This window comes from Stigmatopora nigra, chromosome 12 (assembly GCF_051989575.1).
Source record: "Stigmatopora nigra isolate UIUO_SnigA chromosome 12, RoL_Snig_1.1, whole genome shotgun sequence".
NCBI classification, from domain to species: domain Eukaryota; kingdom Metazoa; phylum Chordata; class Actinopteri; order Syngnathiformes; family Syngnathidae; genus Stigmatopora; species Stigmatopora nigra.
This window is the reverse complement of record NC_135519.1, coordinates 11,011,448-11,033,292: the sequence shown is the minus strand read 5'-3', so window position 1 is coordinate 11,033,292 and position 21,845 is coordinate 11,011,448. Positions and strand designations below refer to the sequence as shown.

Below are 21,845 nucleotides of genomic sequence, written 5' to 3'. Positions count from 1 at the left end.
TTCCGAAAACAGTTGGCTCTCGTACACCTTACTATTATTGTTTACATTTGGCACAAGTGTTTAAACACTATTTAAGCGTCTTAAACTCTCTGTTGTAGTCGCGCAGGGTGAGATGTTATCGGACGCTATCTCCTTTTCTCTCTTTTCTTACCCTTCCTTAATCAGTTCCACTCTGTTGTTGCTGGCCCTGGGCCATCGCTAAACTGCTTTCATAAGCATGAGACCAAAGCCTGCTAAGATGTCCTCTAGGACCTTTAAATATCCACGAGCGCTCTTGGTCACGGTGTGGCTGACCCCGCAGCAATTCTTGACTTCATTATGCAAGAGGGATGACATAGTATTGCACATCTTGTTAAACCAGGAACCATTTTCTGCAATATGCCAAAGAGATATGTTAGGCCAAAGAGCAAGGGTGACTGTAAATGATATAAAATCCAGGACAGACAATGTGCTCCTGAATGCGCCAAAACTTTATGTACTATTTTGCTCTGAGGTTTGGAGACGAAAACAGCATTTCCTGCACTCGGGCCAGCTGGGAGTGATTTTCAGACTTTAGTAAAATCCCATTTTGGCGAGCGTCTTTCCGCAGGGATAAGTTCATAGGCCTATGTCAAGCAATAATGTAATAATAACCCCCTTTAGCCGGGTTTCATCTTGTGTTGCCTAACATGTTTGAGGAAGATGCAGTGAGTATCCTTATTGAGTTAGGCTAATTAGAGCAGAATACTGTGGCTATCTACTTGAAGTGCATTTAACTTATTTTGTTAGTCTTCAAAAGGCATCGAGGTTTTTAAAAATGGGAAAACCTAAAAAATCTGCTCAAGTTTTATTAGGGCCAGTGAGAAAAGTGCATTTTTTGAGTCATTTCAATATTTGTATATAGATTTGTTTTTTTATAATGTATTTATTCATAAAAATCATTTTAAAAATGATATAGTTACACACTTATGCACAGATTTAAAAAATAAAATATTTTTATTATTTTCATAAAAGTCAATGCTCTATAATATATATATATATATATATATATATATATATTATATATTATATATTATATATTATATATTATATATTATATATTATATATTATATATTATATATATATTATATATTATATATATTATATATTATATATTATATATATATTATATATTATATATAGTTGTTGTAAGAAACCTCTTGTGACTTTACTTAGCTTAACTCCATTGGCGTCAATGTTTTTTCAATATCAATTTCTCTCTTTTAGTGCACAACATATATTCTGTGACCTTACCAAAAATAATCACTTGCTCTATAAACCATGGAAATCATTATTCATATAGAAGTGATTTTTCATTTTGATAACAAGTTTTTGACGAGTAGCATGAAAACAAAAGTCCATCTGCACAGCCTTCTGTGTCCAACTGAAAGCTCTTTTTCTAAATCACTTTGAAATACAGTGTAAACATTACTGTTCGGTGTCTCCTTATCATCAGCTTTTTGCTTCTGCTTTTTTTCTCTCTTCCTGCCCAGTTGACTGCACACTATCAGTAACGTTAAATACTAAGTGCATCTACTGACTTTGGTCTTATCATTGAAGACACAAATTATTGAGCTCTTGCACGTTTTCCCTCTTTAAAGTAAACACTCAATGGTGAATCAGTGTTGGGAGAAAAATGTATCTACTTTAACATTGAGTTAGTGATATATGCATTTTGCATGCTTGTAAAAGATGAATTAGCATCAAGTTGTGCACAGCTCGGTTAAATATGATGGATTGTTGTAGTGCTTCTTAAATTATACATGAATATTGTAAATGTCATTCGGAAGTGAGGTAAGATCTTGGCATTGAGACCTCCCATTTGAACAAATTTGCCATAATGTATTTACTTTTTTAAACTTTCAGACTCTTCTCTGTTACGTGACTCCCTTCTGCCCAAAAAGGAAAGAATACAGTTTCATCTTATTGAAATTTTATTCTGAATTCTGAATATATGGCAATGCCTTTAAGCCATTAATGGACAGTGGTAATAAAGTAACATTTTAAAGTCTATTACTTTTTTAAGGATAAGGGCGAAATCATTGCATTGATGTCCAATTCAGTTCATTTGGGTTGGCTGGCTGTAAATGCCCATGTTCCAGTACCATTGATGGGGCTAGAACACCAATCCATTTTGACTTAAACCCATCTTTCCTCGATAAAAGGATAAAAATACTATTATACTTTCCAGGATCCACCCAAAAAAAACATGAACAAAATCAGTTTAACATCAGCTGCCATTCTAAAAACTTTATAAACTGGCTGACTTGTTTTTCTCACCCTTTTAATTTCTTTTTTTTTTTTTTACTACAACCTGGCAAATTCTGAGGGTTGTTTGTTCACAAAACAATAATTTCTCTGTCCCGATCTGGCCCACTTATTCTTCTTTCCTTTGCATTAAATTTCATATCATTTCATTTCAATTCATTTGCAGTAGTAAACCTTTGACACAGACAAAATATATCTCCATTGCTAGAGGAAATAGGGAAGTCAAATTTACCAAGATAGCTGCACTGAGAAGGCACATGTTTCTTTAATAAGGATGAAAGCGCTTGGTTCATGTAACCGGATCTTTGTGTAGCAAGCAGCCTTCCATCAAGAAACAGCAGGATCTTCCCTTTTTAGCCCAGAAGTATAGGGACAGATGGGACCGTAACACGCAAAGCCACACAGAGTAGAATCTCGCCATGTCGCGGAGGCCATTTTAACCATTCGTAATAGTCAATCTGCCGCACCTGTATGATTTTTCAACACCTGTACGCATCCTTCCTCTGTGTCGTGGTGGAAGTATACCCCGTCGTGTGCGTGGAGTTGACAGCACTGTGATGAATTTGGTGCCGCTAGGGGTCATGGGTCAAAGGTTAGAGGGTACTCCAGCTGGCAACCAGGGCTGCCACGGACTCCAGCGAGGAGGCATTCATTGAGTAGAGCAGGAGGGGGCAGAGTGTTTGATGCACTCGTCCTGGGGGCATTTTTCTCTCTTTCTTCTAAGTGAAAGGTGTCATTTGTTGTGATGACCCCCAAAATGATGATCACACGACACTGCAGTCTTATTTTGCGTTTACAAAGCTTTGCCGCGACTTTGAAGTCCCTGTTTTCCCAGCTTGATATTTAACTGGTTTGGTTTGGACTGAGACATCAAGCCCATTAAGTACCATTGAACCACAGCATGGAAAAAAAACGGACTCTAAGACATCAGATGAGATGGGATTCATTGTTTTCAGCACCTTTGAGAAGACCAGAGTTGGAAATGGGACAAAATAAATATCAAAAATATCTTTGGGGTTTGGGTTCTGGTTTTGGTTTAGGTTTATGGTTTAGGGTTTGGGTTTTGTGTTTAGGGTTAGGGTGTAGCAGTGGGAGGAGTTACCTGTGTCTCACCTGTGTAATATCTTGTCAGCAGAGTATTTAAACGCATGTTATCCAAGGGAAAGTTGCGGGGTTCTTGCTAGTCATTATTGTCAATCTGAAATCTGGTTCCCGTTCCTGCTTGATAGGCTTTGTGTGTTGGGTTTGTCTTGTTTTTCATTTGCTATACTTGTTCCTCGTCCTCTGCATTGGATCGGTATTGGCTTGTTTTCATGTTGGCGATTGTTTTTTACTTTTTATTCATATAACTATTGTAGCACGCCTCCACAGCTGGCCCATTACACGACTTAATATTAACTCATACTGTACAATTCATGATTTTTTTTCCTAAAATGTCCACTATTGGTATATTAATTGAGTGGTACACTTCCATAGTTGCTAACTTAAGCATCTTACTAAGTGCTGGACCAATGTTAACAAAAAAATGCGATATTTTTATTTGCTTACAGTTAATGTAGTATTTAAAATGTTCGCGATCTTCACCAAAATGCACGTCTAACGGCATAAGAGCTGATGTTAATATCAAGTTCGAAATGAAATTGTCCACTTTTTGGGAAGAAATGGGGAAGTTTCAAGAAGTGTAACCTCAGTAAGTTTTGTGTTGCGTGACTGTGGATCTCATAAAGCTCAGGAATATCTAAGTCTAAAATTGTAGCAGACATAATGACTGATATGACTCCAAGATGCCACTATTAAGTGTAGTTATTAGGTCAGTGATGTTTACAGTTCCTTTTTGATGTTCCCATGGGGTTTGGTGTTTATGTCATTCATCACACTTGTGCGATTTATTCGAAAGTAGGCGTGTCCCTTCATCAAAGACCCACCTGAACAGTTAAGGCTGTCATTTAAAAGCCTCAAAACACGTGGAAAATATGCCTAATCAGTACATGGCAAACACATTTAATTGCCATTTAACTTGCTTTAACCACTTCCACATGTTTACTCAGTTTATGAGGAGTGTGATGAAGGGTGGATAATGGTGCGTGTTTGTGTTGAGATTGAGTGGACCACTTGTGCTTTCCCTCTAATTATTATGCCTGTAATATATTTCCATAGTTTATACTCACAAGCGAGGAAGTTAAAAACGAATTGGCAAATCAAGCATGCTCAGTTTTGTTAAACAGACCCACTAGCTTGGTACCAGACACTACTACTATTACTACAACACTTTTGCTTCGCCGCACCCAATCACCGTTTTCCCCTTCACACTCTTATTGGCTCCTTTCCAATCCTATCCAACCCGGACCCTCCTAAGGAGAACATCATGATCTTCATCTCTTTCTCTTGCTGTAGACCTTTCCCTTCATCGTCGCTGACACTTTTCAACCACATCACACACCTGACACTTTCCTCCAGCATGCCCGGCCATGGTTTTTCACTTGCTTTTCACATTGTCCATCATCCTCATCCGTCAGTCTATCCATCACCATGAGGAATAAAAAGAGGCGCAGAGTTGATCCCTGTTGCAATCCCACCTCAACACCAAACTCTTCTGTCACTCCTACTGCACACTTCAGTACAACTGTCATACTTGTCTTGAACTACTCTGACATATTTATACTCCATTCTTCCATGTAGTACTACAATTCCTTTCTATGTACCCTGTCACAGGCCTTCTGTAGATCTTAAAAGAAGAACCTCTTCTGAACTTCCCTATACTTCTCCAATGCTAGTCAACATTGCATCTATGCTACTACTTTTCTTTGACATAAAACCATACCAATTTTCACAAATACTGAGAAGAGATGACAGATCATAACAAAGGAATGAAATTACAATAACTGCAGTAATTATACATCTTTCCACAGCAGTCTAAAATGCCACAAGATGGCGGTGAACTATTCACGAAACCCAAAACACAATACGCTGTAAACCAAAACACACGGTTTAGGAATAGACAAAGCTGGGAACTCTATGCGCTCCGTCTGGGAATAGGAGAAGATGTGAAACCATTACAAAATTGCTAATGTCCAACATAGAGGCGTAGCTCATATCTTGTCATGTTGTTATTTTGTCCTGCCCCTACCAGATACAAGACTTACAAAGGTTGGGAGTGTGTTTCATCTTCCCTCTTCCTCAGCTGTCACCAGCTCCATTGTAGCCGGATAAGTCTGACGATCACATGGTCCAAGGCCCCAGACTGACTGTCTCATCGCTGGCTGGCCTCATTTTGTCCCGCTCCGGGGGTTTACCTGCTCAGGAACGAGTGTACCTTTCTCCCCATACGAAATCGACCCCCCCCCCCCCCCTCGTCAAAGCTGAGCCTTTGTCAATGCACTCAAATGTTGAGCGAAAGATTCCCCGTAAGTCAGACTTATCCCTCGTCACTGCATTGGTGTTGGCGTCCTCTCCGCCGTGGAGGTCTTTCTCGCAGCCCTGTAATTTGTGCGGTCCAACTTCACCGAGAGATGTCTAATGAGGGCTTAATGGGCATTGGTGAAAGCATCAATTAAGTTAATTGTAGATCATTGTGTTAATTTTAGTCATTTAGAAAACCCCAGCTTTCCTAAAAGTTGCAAGTGTTTGGGGAGATGACGGAAGAGTGCGAGGAGAGACTCAGTGGCGGTTTTGCCTCAAATGCTGAGACAACCTTCATGTGATTTATTGTCAGTAATGACGGTGGCCTGGAGCTTATGGTTGTTTTAGAAGGGGGGGGGGGGGTTGTGATTTTATGTGGCGCAGACAATGTGTAGATGATTATGATTCAAAAGACGTGTTTGGAGGTTTCACAGCAACTCATCTCCTCTCGACTATTGTTTGTTTGTGGTTTGCCACTTCAAGAAAGTCGGGGCGACAGTGGCTCAGGACTTGGCTTAACAGATTTACAGACGGAAGGGATTCACCAAAAAGGATTGGGACAAAGTGACGTGATCAGTTCTGGATTTGGCAATTGAAATGTCCCTTGGAGAAATGGTGAAAAATGCTTAGCACTACTCCAGTCTTTGCATGTTTTGGGAACTCTGAGTACATGTACAGATGAAATACTGCTTTGGGGTCTCACACTCAATTTATCTGGGGGCCACCAGAGACAAAGTCTGTGGTGGATTAAGTATTCGTAAAATGGTATCAACTATCCAAAGGGAGCCAATCCAATCTAGGCACTTTGTCACTAACAGTTCAAAACTTAATCGTTTGTTAGAACCAGAACAATATTGGTGGTGACTGGGTCTTGTTTCATATTTTTTTGCATATTTTTCTAATCTATGTTGTGCAATGAGATATTATGTTGGAATTTTTGAGCATTTCTTGACCAATCCATTTTGACTGTAAGGTTTGACTGATCATGACTACTTCAATAGTACCCTGTGAGTTGAAATTAAACAACAAAAATGACCATAAAACAAAATAACTGCTTTCATCAAAGTACAATTGGCAATGTTATGATTTATAATTCCATTACAAACTCTATAATAGCCCAGGATGTCTTTGTAGTTTAAAAAAAATACATTGCAACTGCAAACTACGAAGCTAAGCATACATTGAATCCCACACACAACATCTGGGCAACAGAAACATTATGTAAAGTCAAGCCAGCATCATTCTTCCGCAAACGGCAATTAAGTCAAATATTCATTTTGGTGTTGGTTTCAGCCATAAATTGCTCCGAGCTGTAACATTCATCCAGTGTTTCGGCATCCAGAATTACAGGCGTAAATCAAGACTTACTGCTACATTTAAATAGTAACAGACAGGCAATTTATTCTTGGCTGCCGCTGGTATTTAGTGCTATAACACTGTGTGAAAGTGTGAATGTTTTTTTTTTCTTCCACACTGCACACAATCTTGCCTGACAACTCCCAGTGTCTGTGGGCTTGTTGACTTCACAATTTTTGTGACGATTGTCACTCACATACAAAGAAAAAAGTAGGATTTGCACTATTTAGGATTATTTACCACATTTTTCCAATGTCCCTGCTTTATATTTAATCCCAAAAAGTTCATAAAGAATCACATTTTGATACATTCCAAACAAGGATGCTAAAACACCCCAAATGTAGATTTAAAGTGAAAAAAAATAGGCCAGAAAGTATCAGGAATCCTTCCTAAAACATTGCCAAAAAGTAAATAATAACAATTCCGCCCTTGTAGTTTAAAAAAATATACCATCTATTTAAATTTTTGGAGGAAAACTTTCAATGAATAATATCTCATCTCATTTTCTGAACCACTTTATCCTCACTAGGGTCACAGGGGGTGCTGGAGCCTATCCCAGCTGACTTCGGGGCCATAGGCGGGGGACCCCCTGAATTGGTGGTTAACCAATTGCAGAGCACAAGGAGACAGACAATAATTCACGGAGGAAACTGGAGTACCTAGAAAAAACCCATCCAGGGCCAAGGAGAACATGCAAACACAGGTGGACCGACCTGGATTTGAACCCAGGTCTCCCACTGTGAGGCCAAAGCACTAACCACTCGTCCCACTGGGGCGCCCTCAATGAATAATTATTGTGTTAATTTAAGTTGTGTTAACCTACAAGCTCTTTTTAGAGTTGAACCAATGGAAAGTAATCCATGGTGTTTTCACCAACATCAAGTTTTAATGAATGGTATCATTTCTCAAACAATTTAGTACTCATCATACATGATCAACTTTAAAATAAATATAATTGAATAAAGGGTTAATCAGACAATAGTATAAATATTTGGCTCCTTCATTATATATCTAATGTAATTAATTGTAAGCCTCTATTACATTGTGTTTGAAAATAAAAAGTATGCTTGTACATAGAAATAAAAAAATATAAATTTTAAAGTGTATACTGAAAATAGTCGCAAAATAAAATAAAATCAACATTTGCAAGATTTGGTCATTTGCACACATGGTAATAGCATTCTCTCTCTGGAAAATCTGCAAATGTTTTTGGACATGAATCACTTGCATAAAATTGTAATTTCTTATGTCATGGCAGTCAAAATGAACTTCAATGAATACTGTCAAGAAAAATGGAATTCCTTTTGTTAGCATTTTCTACTGGAAATTGAGTAATTACTCATGTGAGTGCGCGGGAAATCATTGCAACTATGGCTCACATTTGAATCCGATTGAATCATTTTTTTCTGTCTGGAGGTGGAATGTTCATGAGCTGTTTTCACGTTTGCTTTTAGCCGTTACTGTACCATGTGGATTCCCCACTTTAGAAGGTGCTTTACTGGCAATGGATGAATGATATCTATTGTGATGTTGTTAAAAATATGTTGCCAGACAAACAGGAATGTCTGGATTTGCCAGAATGATTGACCGTTATGTTCTCTCACAATATGATCTACCAATGAGGTATTTCATGCATTTGTTCTAAATAAGTGACAGGTCGTGCATTGTAAACTGATCTTAAAAAGAGATAGTACTTCAGTATTGGAGTGGTATTCTGTTTCATACCACTAGAAGGAGCCTGTTTCCCATTTTAATACTGTTTATACAAGTGATGTGCAATATGAAAGTTAATATTCCATCACAATATGGGTTGTTATATATATTACGGTATCAATAAGCTAAGATAGAATAGATGTTTAATGATTTTCTGAAATCTTATACAAGAATTACAGCTTCTTCCCAACTCACTTTTATTAAGAATGGTTATTAAACTAACCTGTCACAAAAGTTGCATGCATCAAGTAGTGCAGCAACCGAAATCTATTCAGTGTAACATACATAATTTTGCTAAAATCTAAAAATATCTAAATATATATTTGAAATTTCACATTAATGCATACTATGGCTAATGTTATTATTAATGATAATTTACAAAAACTCTAAATTACCCCTAAGTATGAGTGATGAACGCTTGTTTGTCTCTGTGTGCTCTGCAATTGGTGGAATTCAATTCAGGGTTAACTATTCAATTCACTATTACATTTTTAGCTTAAACAACCAAACGTTATTGGGTTTTTTTTATATTTAATTTCGACTTTTATCTCTACTACTTAACTCTAGTTTAATGTAAGCCTTTTTTTGCCATAAAATATTCATAAACAATATATAATAATAGTGGAGGAAATGAAAGAAATCGATTTTCTAGTACTCTAAATGTAAACTAAATTATCCAATTTAATGATGACTGTGTTGATACTTTCAAACCTTTTCTGACCTAACCAAAAAAAATGGAGTTCTAATTCCAAATTTTCTCTAAATTGGCATATTTTTTCCACAGAGTCCAGTTGGGACGGGTTACCCAGTGGTCATGTGGTTGATCCCGACTGCTAGAGTTGAGGCCGCTGGGCCTCAGGCCCGCACGCACATGAAAGCCTCTCCACCAATGTGTGCGAGACATGAGGGTGGGATGTAGTGGGCGTGTGGCACTCCAATCTGTGGCGCACTTTATCCATCAGACCTGAGGCCTTGCTTTCAAGGTTGTGGTTTCTATGAGACTGACACAAGCTTCCCGTAATGCATCACAACTCCAGGCCTCAACGTTTGTTTGACAGCCCCTATGTCTCAAAGGGCGCACCAACTCAAGGGTTGTTCCCATTAGATTGAAGGCAGTGGTCTCATTTAAGTTGTTTGAGCATCCACAGGGAATTACGTCGTTCTTGCTATTGTTGTTTGAGGTGTGTAGTGAAGAGAGCATAGCCACTTTATCAAACTGTTTGAATGCATGTAGCAGATCCTATTTACTATATTTCTTGCACATAAATCACAATTTCACACACCTCGCTGCTGCTACAATACACTATTTTCTTGAAATATATAAAGTGCAATAGTCATTTTTTTCTTATCTGCTTTAACAGCTTCTAAACCATGTTTAGTTGTGGTTTTATTCTGTTCTAAAATATTATTATTCCTCGTTTTAGGTAATAATATTTAGTATAATAACTATTTTCACAATATTATTCAGTGAAAACAATAAGTTCTAATGCCTAAGTGTCTAAGTGTTGGCAAAGATTTTCCTAATATTATTCAGTTAAAACAATAAGTTCTAATGCCTAAGTGTCTAAGTGTTAGCAAAATGTTTCCCAATATTATTCAGTTAAAAGAATAAGTTCTAATGCCTAAGTGTCTAAGTGTTTGCAAAAATCTTCCCAATATTATTCAGTTAAATGAATGAGATTAGAGTACAAGTACTACTGCTTCCCCTCCTGGGTGGTGGCCCAGTGGATAAGTCATCACTCTACTACCTCTGAGGTCCTGGGTTCAAATCCCAGTGCAGGCAATGATTTTCCAAATATTATTAAGTTAAAAGAATAAGTTCTAATGCCTAAGTGTTTAAGTGTATAAGTTTTCAGTGGTGGATGAAACATTTAGTCAAAAAAATGACTAAGTGTTTCAGGTAAATGAAAGAGGTAAAAGTATAAGTACTACCACTTTCTCTCACTGGGTGGTGGCCCAGTGGCTAAGTCATCAGTCTGTTGCCTATGAGGTCCTGGGTTCAAGTCCCAGTGCAGGCAAAGATTTTCCAAATATTATTCAGTTAAAAGAATAAGTTCTAATTCTAAGTGTTTAAGTGTATAAGTATTCAGTGGTGGATGAAAAATTTAGTCAAAAAGATTACTAAGTGTTTCAGGTAAATGAAAGAGGTGAAACTATAAGTACTACCACTTTCTCTCACTGGGTGGTGGCCCAATGGATAAGTCATCAGTCTACCACCTCTGAGGTCCTGGGTTCAAATCCCAGTGCAGGCAAAGATTTTCCAAATATTATTCAGTTAAAAGAATAAGTTCTAATGCCTAAGTGTTTAAGTGTATAAGTATTCAGTAGTGGATGAAGCATTTTGTCCAAAAAATGACTAAGTGTTTCACCCCATTTCCAGGGATAAAACGTTTCAACACCCATGTATAAGTGGGGCACGAGTTGGTGTAGTGGGTTGCACACTCGCCTTTGCACCGAGAGAACGTGAGTTCGCTTCCCGGTGTCGGCGGTTCACTGACCAAGCAAGCGGTCGAGGGTCGGCCGAAGGCCGACCCGAGAACGCCTTTCGCACAGACAGGTCCTTCAACTGTCTTCCGAACTGCCGAAGGCAGTTCGGAATATAACCTTTTGCTGAAAAGTATGACTAAGTGTTTAATATAAATTAAAAAGTTTTTTTCTTTTTTTTTTCCTTCTTCTTTTTCCATTGAGCAATTCTTCTTTCCAATTCCAATTTCAGCCAAACGACAGCGGGATTCGAACCCAGGTCTCCCACACGGGAGTCCAGTGATCTAACCTCTGCGCCAACCAAGTGACTACACTTTTCTTTGTAATCATTTGAGTTTTTTGAGGAGAAGTCCACAGAAACAACTAAGTGAAAAAGTGTCTCAACCGGGATTTGAACCCAGGTCTCCCCGACTGGAGTCCTGTGCACTATCCTCTGCGCCACCAAGTGGACTACACTTTTCTTTGTAATCATTTGAGTGTCTTGATTGCAAGAACACAGAAACAACAAAGTGAAAATGAGTCCCAACCGGGATTTGAACCCAGGTCTCCCACATGGGAGACAAGTGACTTAACCTCTACGCCACAATTTGGCCACACTTGGATTACAGTGGGTGGAATACTCTTGGATGCTAGCAATACTGCCACCTTCTGTGCACTGGCATTTTTATCATTTTAAAACAATTTTTTTTTTGTACACAACTGGTTACAAAATCAGTTCGAATAGTAAAAAACTGACTTTTTGGACAAAAATGTACTTCCCATGAAAAACAGATTAATTGTTAATACTGATACACACGCTTGTGTGTACAGTCTTTTGACAGAAAATCACAGCAAGACTGAAGCAGATGAATTAAAATATACACATCTAAATGATTATTTAAGGGTCATGAACGTTATTAATTGCACTGACCGCGGTTAATCTTCAGCTTGTTGTTGCTTCTTGTTGTGGCTGGCCCCCACGCCGCTGATAATTCAAAGCAGAGATGAGTGGCGACATTCCGAAACAATCCCTGCAGCCAAGAATGTGTGATAATTAAAATATTTGTCAGATGACCCCCCACCCAACATGCTTTTTCAAGTCAAGACTCACAGCTGGATGTCAAAAATGCTTTGGAGTCCTTTCACCCTTAACAAGTTTGAGATATAGATGAAATGCTTTCTTCCTATTCATCTTCTTATACATTTGAGTCAAAAATTGAGACAAACTATAAAATTAATTGGATAACATTAAAAATCCATCATAAAAATAATATACACAGAACAAAGTAATTGAGGTCCCAGTATTGATCAACAATTTTTTTTACGGAATCACAAACTACACCACCTGACCAGCAATTATTACATTAGAGATTCACTCTTTGTGAAGTAATTTGACATTATATTCTCATATTTATTTTTACATTGGCAGGCTCTACAGAACCATAACAACCAAGATAAAGACTCAAGGACAGTTTTTCCCCAAAAGGCGTCACTATACTCAACTCGACCTAATCAAGACTAATTTTGTACAGCACTAAAAACTAACCACTTCAGTAACTTTTGTATATACGTAGTACTTAATTTATGTGACCACATTCATTATGATTACTTATCTATGTTGATGACTTATGTAGTACTTATTATTCATGAATTATCTGTTCATGTGTTTGTTGTTGTGTTGACTACTTATTCATGTATTATTTATTACTTATTGATTTATTTGTCTGTTGCTCTTATTTGTGCACTTTGTGGCGAAACTTTAATCTCATTTTACTTCCGTAATGACAATAAAACGCCTTTAATTCAGTTATTTAATAAGGTTTGGTAGTTGCTAGCTATTTGCAAATAATGTAACTATAATCAAAAAAAATCATGAAGTAAATAAATTGTGTGGATAAATGATTTGCTCTTGGTTTCAATTCATAATCCTGCTCACAAAAAGTACTAGTTACATACTATTAGCAGTTTTTTTTTTTTCATGTCATGACTGGGGAATGTGATGTTTAGGAAAGTAAATTATAGCCGTGATCAGATCATAGCCGACAGATGTAAGTGGCCACTAGAGTGCATTAAATAGGGTTTAAGTCAGTGGGAATACAAGAGAGAGAGCAGTTGACTTTAGCAGAAGTAGAACTCACCCTTTCTGTCTTCCTGCTGCTTTCTCTCTCCTTTGTCTTTCTTTAAATGAGTTCATCACACCATGAGGGTCCGCGCTGCTTCAGTATAACGTTTTGGTCTCCTTTGTGTGCTCGGAGAGCCTCAATTGAAGCAACATTTATTATTTTGACCTCTTTCCAGCCCTCAGAGGGGGGTTCTTCTTTGGGAACCCTTGGACACTGCAGACATTTTGCGTATCCCGCAGAGAGAGGAGACAAGCTTCTTTTGCTTTGAAAAGATTTGTTCCAAGAGAGCGACAAAAAAAAAAAAAAGAAAAAAAAGGCAACTGGAGCTACAAGCAGCTTTGAATAGGCCTGGGAGTTGAGGCAAAATGGGGGATCATAGCTAAACTAGCTTGTTGAATTTTTTGGGGATGTGTCTGTACAATTTGAAGCCATCAAAGTCGAGTATCGCAAAATGCCCACCCTTCCTCATTATGACATTAACATTAACACTGAGCAGTATTCTGTCTTTACCTATGGTTGCCAGCCCCCGCCCTAAGTCATCTGAAAAAAAGAACATCTTGTGATAAAATAAAAGGCAGATTCATCAAAAGTGAAAAAAGGCTTCAAATAATCCGGCTAATGACTTTGTACTGCAAAAAGGCGGAATCCATGTACTGCACGCTTAACCATATTGTCAATTTTCCTTTAATACTTACTTCATTTGCATGATTCTATTTCATAACGGCACATGATTTTTTTTTTCACATGATAGGAAAAAATCCACAGGTGTACTCCTTAATAGTCCATTAAAAAAAAAAAACTTGCTTGTTCTACGGCCATCCATCAATGAGCTGCCCATGTTCACTTGTCCTGAAAACTGGCTTTTCTTTTCTCCACAAATGCAGTCATGCCTTCTTTGCGATCATCCTACAAATCAAAAGTGTAACATAATGTATCTCCAATTTCTATATCTTGAAATTGTGCTCTATTACCGTTGCAAAAGTTGCATGGAACAAACGCTTTTCCAAACGATTCCCCTCTGCCAATGTCAGTTCATAGGCTGAAATGTTGACCAGGGACAAAATAACATCAATTTAAACTTCTTTGATATACATAGATAGATAGATATGTTTGATTTAAATGAGACCTGACCTGCATTAACTGCCTCTTTGGCCATAGCTGACACCAGTTTTGAATTAGCAGCGATTTTCTCACCGCATTTGACTGCTTCCGACACTAGCTCCTCGACAGGGAAAATTTTACTCACCAACCCTATAGTCAGTAAGACAAAATTCACATCTTTAATGAACGCAAAAAAGACAAATAAATGAATGCCCTGAAAGTATTGGCAATAAAAGCACAAGATGTTGTAAAACACTGGTTTAGAAACTAATTCAATACACGCAGTCTCAACATAAAGAATCATGGTTGAATGTTGGTTTGATTTGAGATCAATTTCAGTGCAAGTGATTTCTACTTTCATCAAAGTACTAGTAGATTGTTCTTGTACCTACCTGACTGCTTGGCTTCTTGGGCATTAATTTTGTCTCCGGTCAGCACCATCTCCATGGCCAAGGACTTGCCCACTGCACGGGTGAGACGTTGGGTGCCCCCAGCCCCTAGAGGGAGACATCGAGGTAAAGTAAGCTCCAATCAAGTGGCATTTACGATTTTGAAAGACCACTCAGAACAGATTTTGATGCCAATTTCATAGCCTACCTAAGAAATATATGAGTAACTCCAACTCAGCATTGTGATAGACTTAATACACGATTTCACAGCCTTACCAGGAATGGTCCCCAACAGTATTTCAGGTTGGCCAAACTGTGCCTTCTCCCCAGCGTAGATGATGTCACACATCATGGCCAACTCGCAACCGCCTCCCAACTGAAAAAAACGGAGAAAGGGGGAAAAACAGCTATCAAATGCTTAAACATTCACTTTTGCTGTGTTTTGCAAATTTTTGCCCAAAAATAGACACTCACGGCAAATCCATTGACAGCTGCGATCACAGGCTTCTTCACCGTAGAGACTCGATTCCAGTGTGCTAAAAAGTTACCGCCGTAACACTCCTGGAAAGTTCGATTCTGCATTTCTTTTATGTCTGCCCCAGCTAAAAATAAAAATTAAAAAAAGTCAAGACTTAAAGAGTTTTCAAGTTTCAAACCTCACCTGCAAACGCTCTGTCGCTGCCGGTGAGGACAATGGCGCCCACTCCTGCGTCTCTCTCGAAAGCGTCCAAGGCCTGACCCACCTCCTTCATCAAGCCATCACACAGCGCGTTGAGAGCTTTTGGTCGGTTCAGTTGGATGAAACCCACATTCATGTTTACGCCACGCTTTTCCACCTTGATATACTCGTAGAGGGCACCTGCAGGGGCCACAAGAATGACTAATTCAGTCATACACAATTGTTGTAATCTTTTATAGAATAGCTGCCTCTGAAAAAAAATATAATGCATCATATTTTTAAACCTCACATGACTAAATGTTCAAAGTACTTCCCAGGGGTAACTTGATAAAAATGAGTAGTACTCCTGCAAAATTGACGTGAAAAATGTGTAAAAATCGAGGCGAGTGTGTGGAGTTTGCATGTTGTCCCAGGCCGGTGTGGGTTTCCTCCAGGTACTCCAATTTCCTCCCACATTCCAAAAACACGAACGGAAGGCTGATTTGACACTAAATAGCCAATAGGCAAGCTGAGATTGGCTTCGGCATCCCCCGCAAGCCTAAAGCGGTTCATATAATGAAATGAGAGATGAGCTATAAATCGCAACAATTGTCTTAAAGTCAAGCATCGGGATTAATCGGGATACGAATCGTATCGCCAGATATGAGACAAAACACATCCCTAACATACAGTAACCCCTTTTAATTCATATAGTAGTGATTTAGTTTTGCAACATGGGCAGCAATACAGAGACGTTTGCAGGGACAGAGTTGCGCAGTTTTACTTGACATTGAACATTCCACGTGTTGTTTGAAAACACTCACCCGAGCTGCACAGGCGAACGGCAGCGACAGAGAGCAAGGAGGGGGCTCCCCGGCTCGGTTTTAGCAGCGCAGCAGCATTTCGGCAAATAAACGCCATGATCGCTAAAAAAAACTGTCAAACAGTTGACTGTCAACTTTGGACTACACTGGTCTTTCCTGGTATATTTCTTCTTCTTCTTCTTCGACTACGAGTCGCCTTCTGAAACAACAACCCAGCTATACTGCCCTCTAGTAGATGTACACGTTACTACTCAGATAGCTGCTGAATCGTGTATATATACTAAAATACATATAGTAGCACATTTAAAATGGAAAAACACTAACAAATGAAACATGTAGGCGAGTTAATGCATGCCACTAACAGACATGATAAGAAGGCTATTTTCATTTATTTATTTTTATATCTATGACACCAAAGCGATGCTAGCGTGCACGCGCGCTGCTCGCTCCCGCACCCGCATCCTAGTGAACGCGCACCAGCATCCTCCGACCATCCTTTTTTTGTGATAAAGATAATCCAGGGACAAGGTAAGAACTACCCACTTGGATGATCTCATAGCAATGGGATGATGATATTTGTATTATTATTACCACAAAGGTTATTATAAAGGCAACAATGAGCTACTGGATAATTAGCATGGTGAGATTAAAATGCATTCCTCAATGAGTGAGGATGGTGGTCGTACTGTTTTCACATTTTGTTCAATATACCAAAATATGTCCTATTTAGGCCATTATTGTCAATAATATACAGTATAATTCCAAAAATGTCCATGTAGATGATTCTTTTGTGGACATTGCATGTGTGTTTTGACATATTCGTGCGGATTGGTAGTCTTTGTCGAGCAGACTTGTTTATTATTTGATGGAATCGGATTCTTTTTTTTAGTTTTTAAATCAAATAGGCAATGTGCACGACATTGTTATTGCATTCACTCAAAGCACTGTTTTTTTCCAGAAATAAAATGCTTAATCTACATGTTGTCATGAATACCCCCAGAGCTGGTATTTAAAAAATAATGGACTTTTCTGTTTACATCTGAATGAATAGACCAAAAAATAAAATAAATCAGTGTTTACCTAACATCCAAATGCAATTGATGTCTTTCTGCTTGGAGCCTCAAGAGTGGAATATTTCTACAAACTGGATCAAGTTATTTGCAATTTAAAAAAAATCTTGCCCAGTAAAACACCTCTGGTATTGCTCTTTGGGCATGTTTTCTTTTTCTAGTAGCTTCTTACTGAGACATGTTGATTGACCTGAAATTTCAAAACAACCCATTATTCCATTAAAACGATAGATTTTCTCCATTTATAATTGCTGTCATGCATATTCTATTTTTAATCAAACATTGTAGTTTGGCACATTCACATTTGACATCCATGGTAATAGAAAATGAATTCAACTCTTTAAATGAAACTGCCAATTACCATAAAGCACAAATTCCAACATGACATCCTAGTAACATAGCCTTCTTGCAATCCTACCCAGATGAACCAGGTGCTCGTAACCTGCTGGATTTTTCTCCTTCTCTCTTCATTCCTGTGCGAGCCCGCACTGTGTAAAGGGGGACGCGGGGGATCTCGGGGATCGTCCAGGGGAACCTCCGCCCGCAGCTCCACGGCGGGATCCTACCGTGGAGCGGGCGGCTACGGCGGCCCACGCTCTCGCTTCAGAGCGGCGGGCCGAACGTCCCCGGTGCGGGTGGCCGCCGCCGCCGCTGCGGGGGCCGCGGTGGCTCTGACGGCAGAAAAATGGTACGCGTCGGCCTACCGTCGCAGCAATGCCGATTCTGACGATGAGCTGGATTATTACAACAGGACTGGTTACTTTGATGCTCATATGTCTGGCTCCACTGTGAGAGCATCCGTCTGCCAAATGTTCACTATCACCATGGCAACACTTTCCTCCAAATATACTCTCTGGTGGGACTCCATGTTGTAGATGAGCTTTTAAGGAGAATGGCAGTGAACTTGGGTAATGCAGAATAAGTTGGACTTAACAGGAAAGACTCTTTCAAAGACACTGTTTTAACCACAAAGGGAATGCTGCACTGTCTACTTATACGCACTAACAACGCACTAATCACTAATTTTCACATCTGAAACACCAACTTGCGTTTATGCAGGTCCAAACGGGTAAAAAAAAAAAGGGAAAAAACGAAAAAAACAGTAACAACAACTAAACTCAACACAGAAGAATAAACAGCCAATATATACATATTTCTATTCGCCAGCCTAAAAGAATCATCCTGATCAAAATTCTTCAGTAGTAGTAACTTTTAAAATATTTTTCTTTGTGGATTTCCATGAACAAAACCATGTCTCCAAATCTATTTATATTTCATAAGATGCCAATTGGGGTTTTGGGGTTTATATAAGAAGGAAAGCTAATATTTATTTTTAAAAATCTGTATATTTGTGAGTCAGGTGTAAAAGTATGGTGCTGCTAAAATTGTAGATGTATCGCAAATATTTATTTTCTTTTATTTGGAGCAGAAAACCTTCCTTAATCTATATGTCACTTGTGGACTGTACATGGACTGTCTTAATGCAAATAAACACTTTTAAACCAAGTTTTGCGTTTCTAGGCTTTTTCATTCAAATCATATCTTGATTATTATTTTTTTATTTTTCTTATTTTTTACTTACACAATATAGATGTCCGAGTACATTCATGAAAATGTGGTCTTTCAGTCCAGAATAACTTGGCCTAGCTCTCCTTTCCTAAAGGCCCGGATGAAGTCGTATGCAGCTGCTGGGTAGTTGGGAACGGTGACAATAACATTGCCTAAAGAAGAATAAACATTGTTATCGTCACATGAAGGACACGATACCATATTGATTATTACAATACCATAATCCTAGAAACAAGGTATGTGTGGTTTGAATTATATTAATAAATAATAGCCTCATTTTGCTTTGACAATGCTGCTATCCTTAAGAAAACCTTACTTTGAGTCTTAAGTTGAGCTTGGCATTTTTTAAAATTCCTTTAAAAAAACGAACTGTTTTACATAGACCGCCAAAGTCATCATTTCTCAAAAGTGCAGATTTCAAGTTCCAGGTTTTTTTTTTTAACTGGTGAAACACCATGGAAAACCAGATATGATCGTTATATTTTGATGGTGGAAAATATATTTATGCCTATCCATGGGTGAACACTAGAGGGCACTCATGTTCTTGGAACAGATTCCTCATGGTTTAATAAGCAATATTTTACATCTAATTCTTTGGAATATATATTAATGATGTCAATTAATTGATATAATGTACGAGAATTTAAAAAATACGTGTACATGCATGCAGCAGATTTAAACAAAAAAAGCAACTTTTTATTTGTATTTTTTAGTTGTCTATAACCAAATGTACTTATTATATTCAGAGAAATCTTTCTTACCCACTCCAGTGAGAGCTTTGATGCGCTGAACCTTCCTAAGTTTCACAGCAATGTGTTTAAGGACATGTTGGATGTCATCACTGGGCTCTTGCAGGCCATATTTTTCCACATAACTTCAGAACACACAAAACAAAAGAACCAAAAAGCTCAACACTGATCATGTACTAACAAGGCAGGCATTTTCTTTACCTGAACTTTTCAAGACGATTCAAGGAATACAGCAAGTAGTCAGCGATGATATCTTCACCCACTAAATGATCCAGGATAGTTCCTGGACAGGGATGACATTTGGTCTGGCTACCAGTTCAGGGTGTCCCCTGTCTCCTACCCTAAGTCAGCTGGAGTAGGCTCCAGCACCCCCCGCGGCAAGAAAATGAATGAATGAATAAAATCTGCTCACCACATAATGCTAGCTTCATGCCTGTTTCCACATTCTCTATCTTCGGCGGGAAGACTCCAGGTGTGTCCAGTAAGTGCATAACAGGTCGATCACACACCTATGAATGATATGCACATATGTATAGTAATGCTATTTTAGAAACCAGAAAAACACTGACCTGAATCCTAGTGAGGACAGCTCGCGTTATGCCAGGCTCTCCGCCGACTCGAGACGCACGGCCTAGAAGAAATTTGACATTTTCAATCATTTAACTCATATTTTAAAACATGATCTTTTCTTTTGATATTACCTTTTTTCAAATGTGTCCTTCTTAGTGAGTTGATAAGTGATGACTTTCCCACATTGGGTACTCCAATTATCATCAGGCAATAATTATGACACTTAAAAAAAAACAGTTAAAGCACATGAGATTAACATGAAATAAATGTGTACTTTAAATAAGTGTTATGATTTGTAATACATTGCTCGCTTGTAATATTTATATTTAGCATCCTGATTTTAATGACTTTGTTTTTTTTTAGTATTTTGGGGTTGAATTTCCTCATTTTTACTTTGTCCGTACCTCTTCTCTGTTAAAGCGATGCGAGTTCGTGATCAACTCCAAGACGGTCGGCACTAACTGCACAAAAAAAAGAGCACAATGTAAATGTACTAAAATCATTAAGGTAATTGATTTTGGTGGGTTTTCTGGGGGAAGATTTCACATACCTTTGCGATACTGTTATCTTGTTGCTTTAGACAGTCAGTAAAAAGAACATGATTCACTCCTTTAGAACTGAGCTTTTTCAGGATCCTCTGCAAGTAGAAAAAGAGATTAGCTCACTTTTCAAACTATAAACAGCTACTTTCCTCATACCAGTTTTGAACCCTGCGGCATATGGTTGTGTCTATTTTAAAAATATTTTTTTTACAACATAATAATCAATAAGACAAGACTCATTTCTAAAAAAAAATGTAGACATTATCACATTTATTGAGCTCAATCAGTTTCAATATAAAATTGCCTATAACTAAGTCATGACACGTTCTATTGTTCCATTTGAACGGATTCAGATTTCCTTCATTAACTTACTGAGAGCAATTCAGAACACATAATAATGAACGCAACCAATTTTCTGAACATAATTAATTAGTTTCCAATTAAAACAAACAGTACATATGTACCTGTTTATTTGATAGGTCAGCCAAATCCATCTTGTTAAGCACCAGCAAATGTGGCTTCACATCCAGAGTTTCATGAAACATCGGGTTTCTTCCAGAGAAGGGAATGTGCTTCATATTAAAGATATTTTCGAAACAGCACTTAAGCACAAAAGTCAATTCAAAAAATATCAAATAAAAAAGGATATTCGAGCGTCGTGGATTTCAACGATGCAGTCCACTTTCTTCAGACTGGCTCTCATCTGCTTCATTCCTGCTCTCGGCCCCAAAAACTTGCGTTTAGGATAATAGTACTGCTTATTTTATAATTATGTACTGTACTCGTGTACTTGTAATCACCTTTAGCCATGTGTCCAGGGAACCAGTGAGCCACTTCTCGGTTTCCAAAGTCAAATGTGGTTCGAAATTTAGCGACATTGTACAGTGATCGGTACAGTTTCATAATCGTTAATAATTTGATTTAATTCTACATTGGCAAGCATCAGTATCAATTTCACGAGCAAGCTGAACAAAAAACAACAAACTATAAAATTGACATGATGCGCACCACTGTTTACAAGCCGACTGAGAA

The 21,845-nt window shown here is 38.2% G+C and overlaps 3 protein-coding genes across 4 annotated transcripts; 1 reads left to right on the top strand and 2 right to left on the bottom strand.

Moving 5' to 3' along the window:
* Positions 1-14,009: 14,009 nt before the first annotated feature.
* On the bottom strand, positions 14,010-16,503 carry echs1 (enoyl CoA hydratase, short chain, 1, mitochondrial). The gene is made up of 8 exons (XM_077730329.1): positions 16,314-16,503; positions 15,493-15,690; positions 15,306-15,433; positions 15,108-15,207; positions 14,835-14,939; positions 14,473-14,592; positions 14,313-14,380; positions 14,010-14,247 (listed from the first exon to the last, which is right to left on the bottom strand). The coding sequence occupies exons 1-8, from the start codon at positions 16,408-16,410 to the stop codon at positions 14,182-14,184; spliced, it is 882 nt and encodes a 293-aa protein (XP_077586455.1). The 5' UTR covers positions 16,411-16,503; the 3' UTR covers positions 14,010-14,181.
* Positions 16,504-16,733: 230 nt separating this feature from the next.
* Positions 16,734-18,889, top strand: sprn (shadow of prion protein). Its single transcript, XM_077730367.1, has 2 exons — positions 16,734-16,841; positions 17,806-18,889. Exon 2 carries the CDS (start codon positions 17,806-17,808, stop codon positions 18,256-18,258), a length of 453 nt encoding a protein of 150 aa, XP_077586493.1. The 5' UTR covers positions 16,734-16,841; the 3' UTR covers positions 18,259-18,889.
* mtg1 (mitochondrial ribosome-associated GTPase 1) lies at positions 17,681-21,840 on the bottom strand. Of its 2 annotated transcripts, XM_077730365.1 has the most exons (12): positions 21,614-21,840; positions 21,463-21,527; positions 21,278-21,382; positions 20,822-20,908; positions 20,676-20,732; positions 20,403-20,493; positions 20,271-20,332; positions 20,114-20,210; positions 19,903-19,984; positions 19,714-19,826; positions 18,966-19,104; positions 17,681-18,263 (listed from the first exon to the last, which is right to left on the bottom strand). In XM_077730365.1, exons 1-11 carry the CDS (start codon positions 21,714-21,716, stop codon positions 19,007-19,009), a joined length of 960 nt encoding a protein of 319 aa, XP_077586491.1. In that variant the 5' UTR covers positions 21,717-21,840; the 3' UTR covers positions 17,681-18,263; positions 18,966-19,006. The 2 variants fall into 2 exon arrangements, with proteins under 2 accessions (XP_077586491.1, XP_077586492.1); XM_077730366.1 differs by lacking the exon at positions 17,681-18,263 and having other exon boundaries at positions 18,769-19,104.
* Between the last annotated feature and the right edge of the window lie 5 nt (positions 21,841-21,845).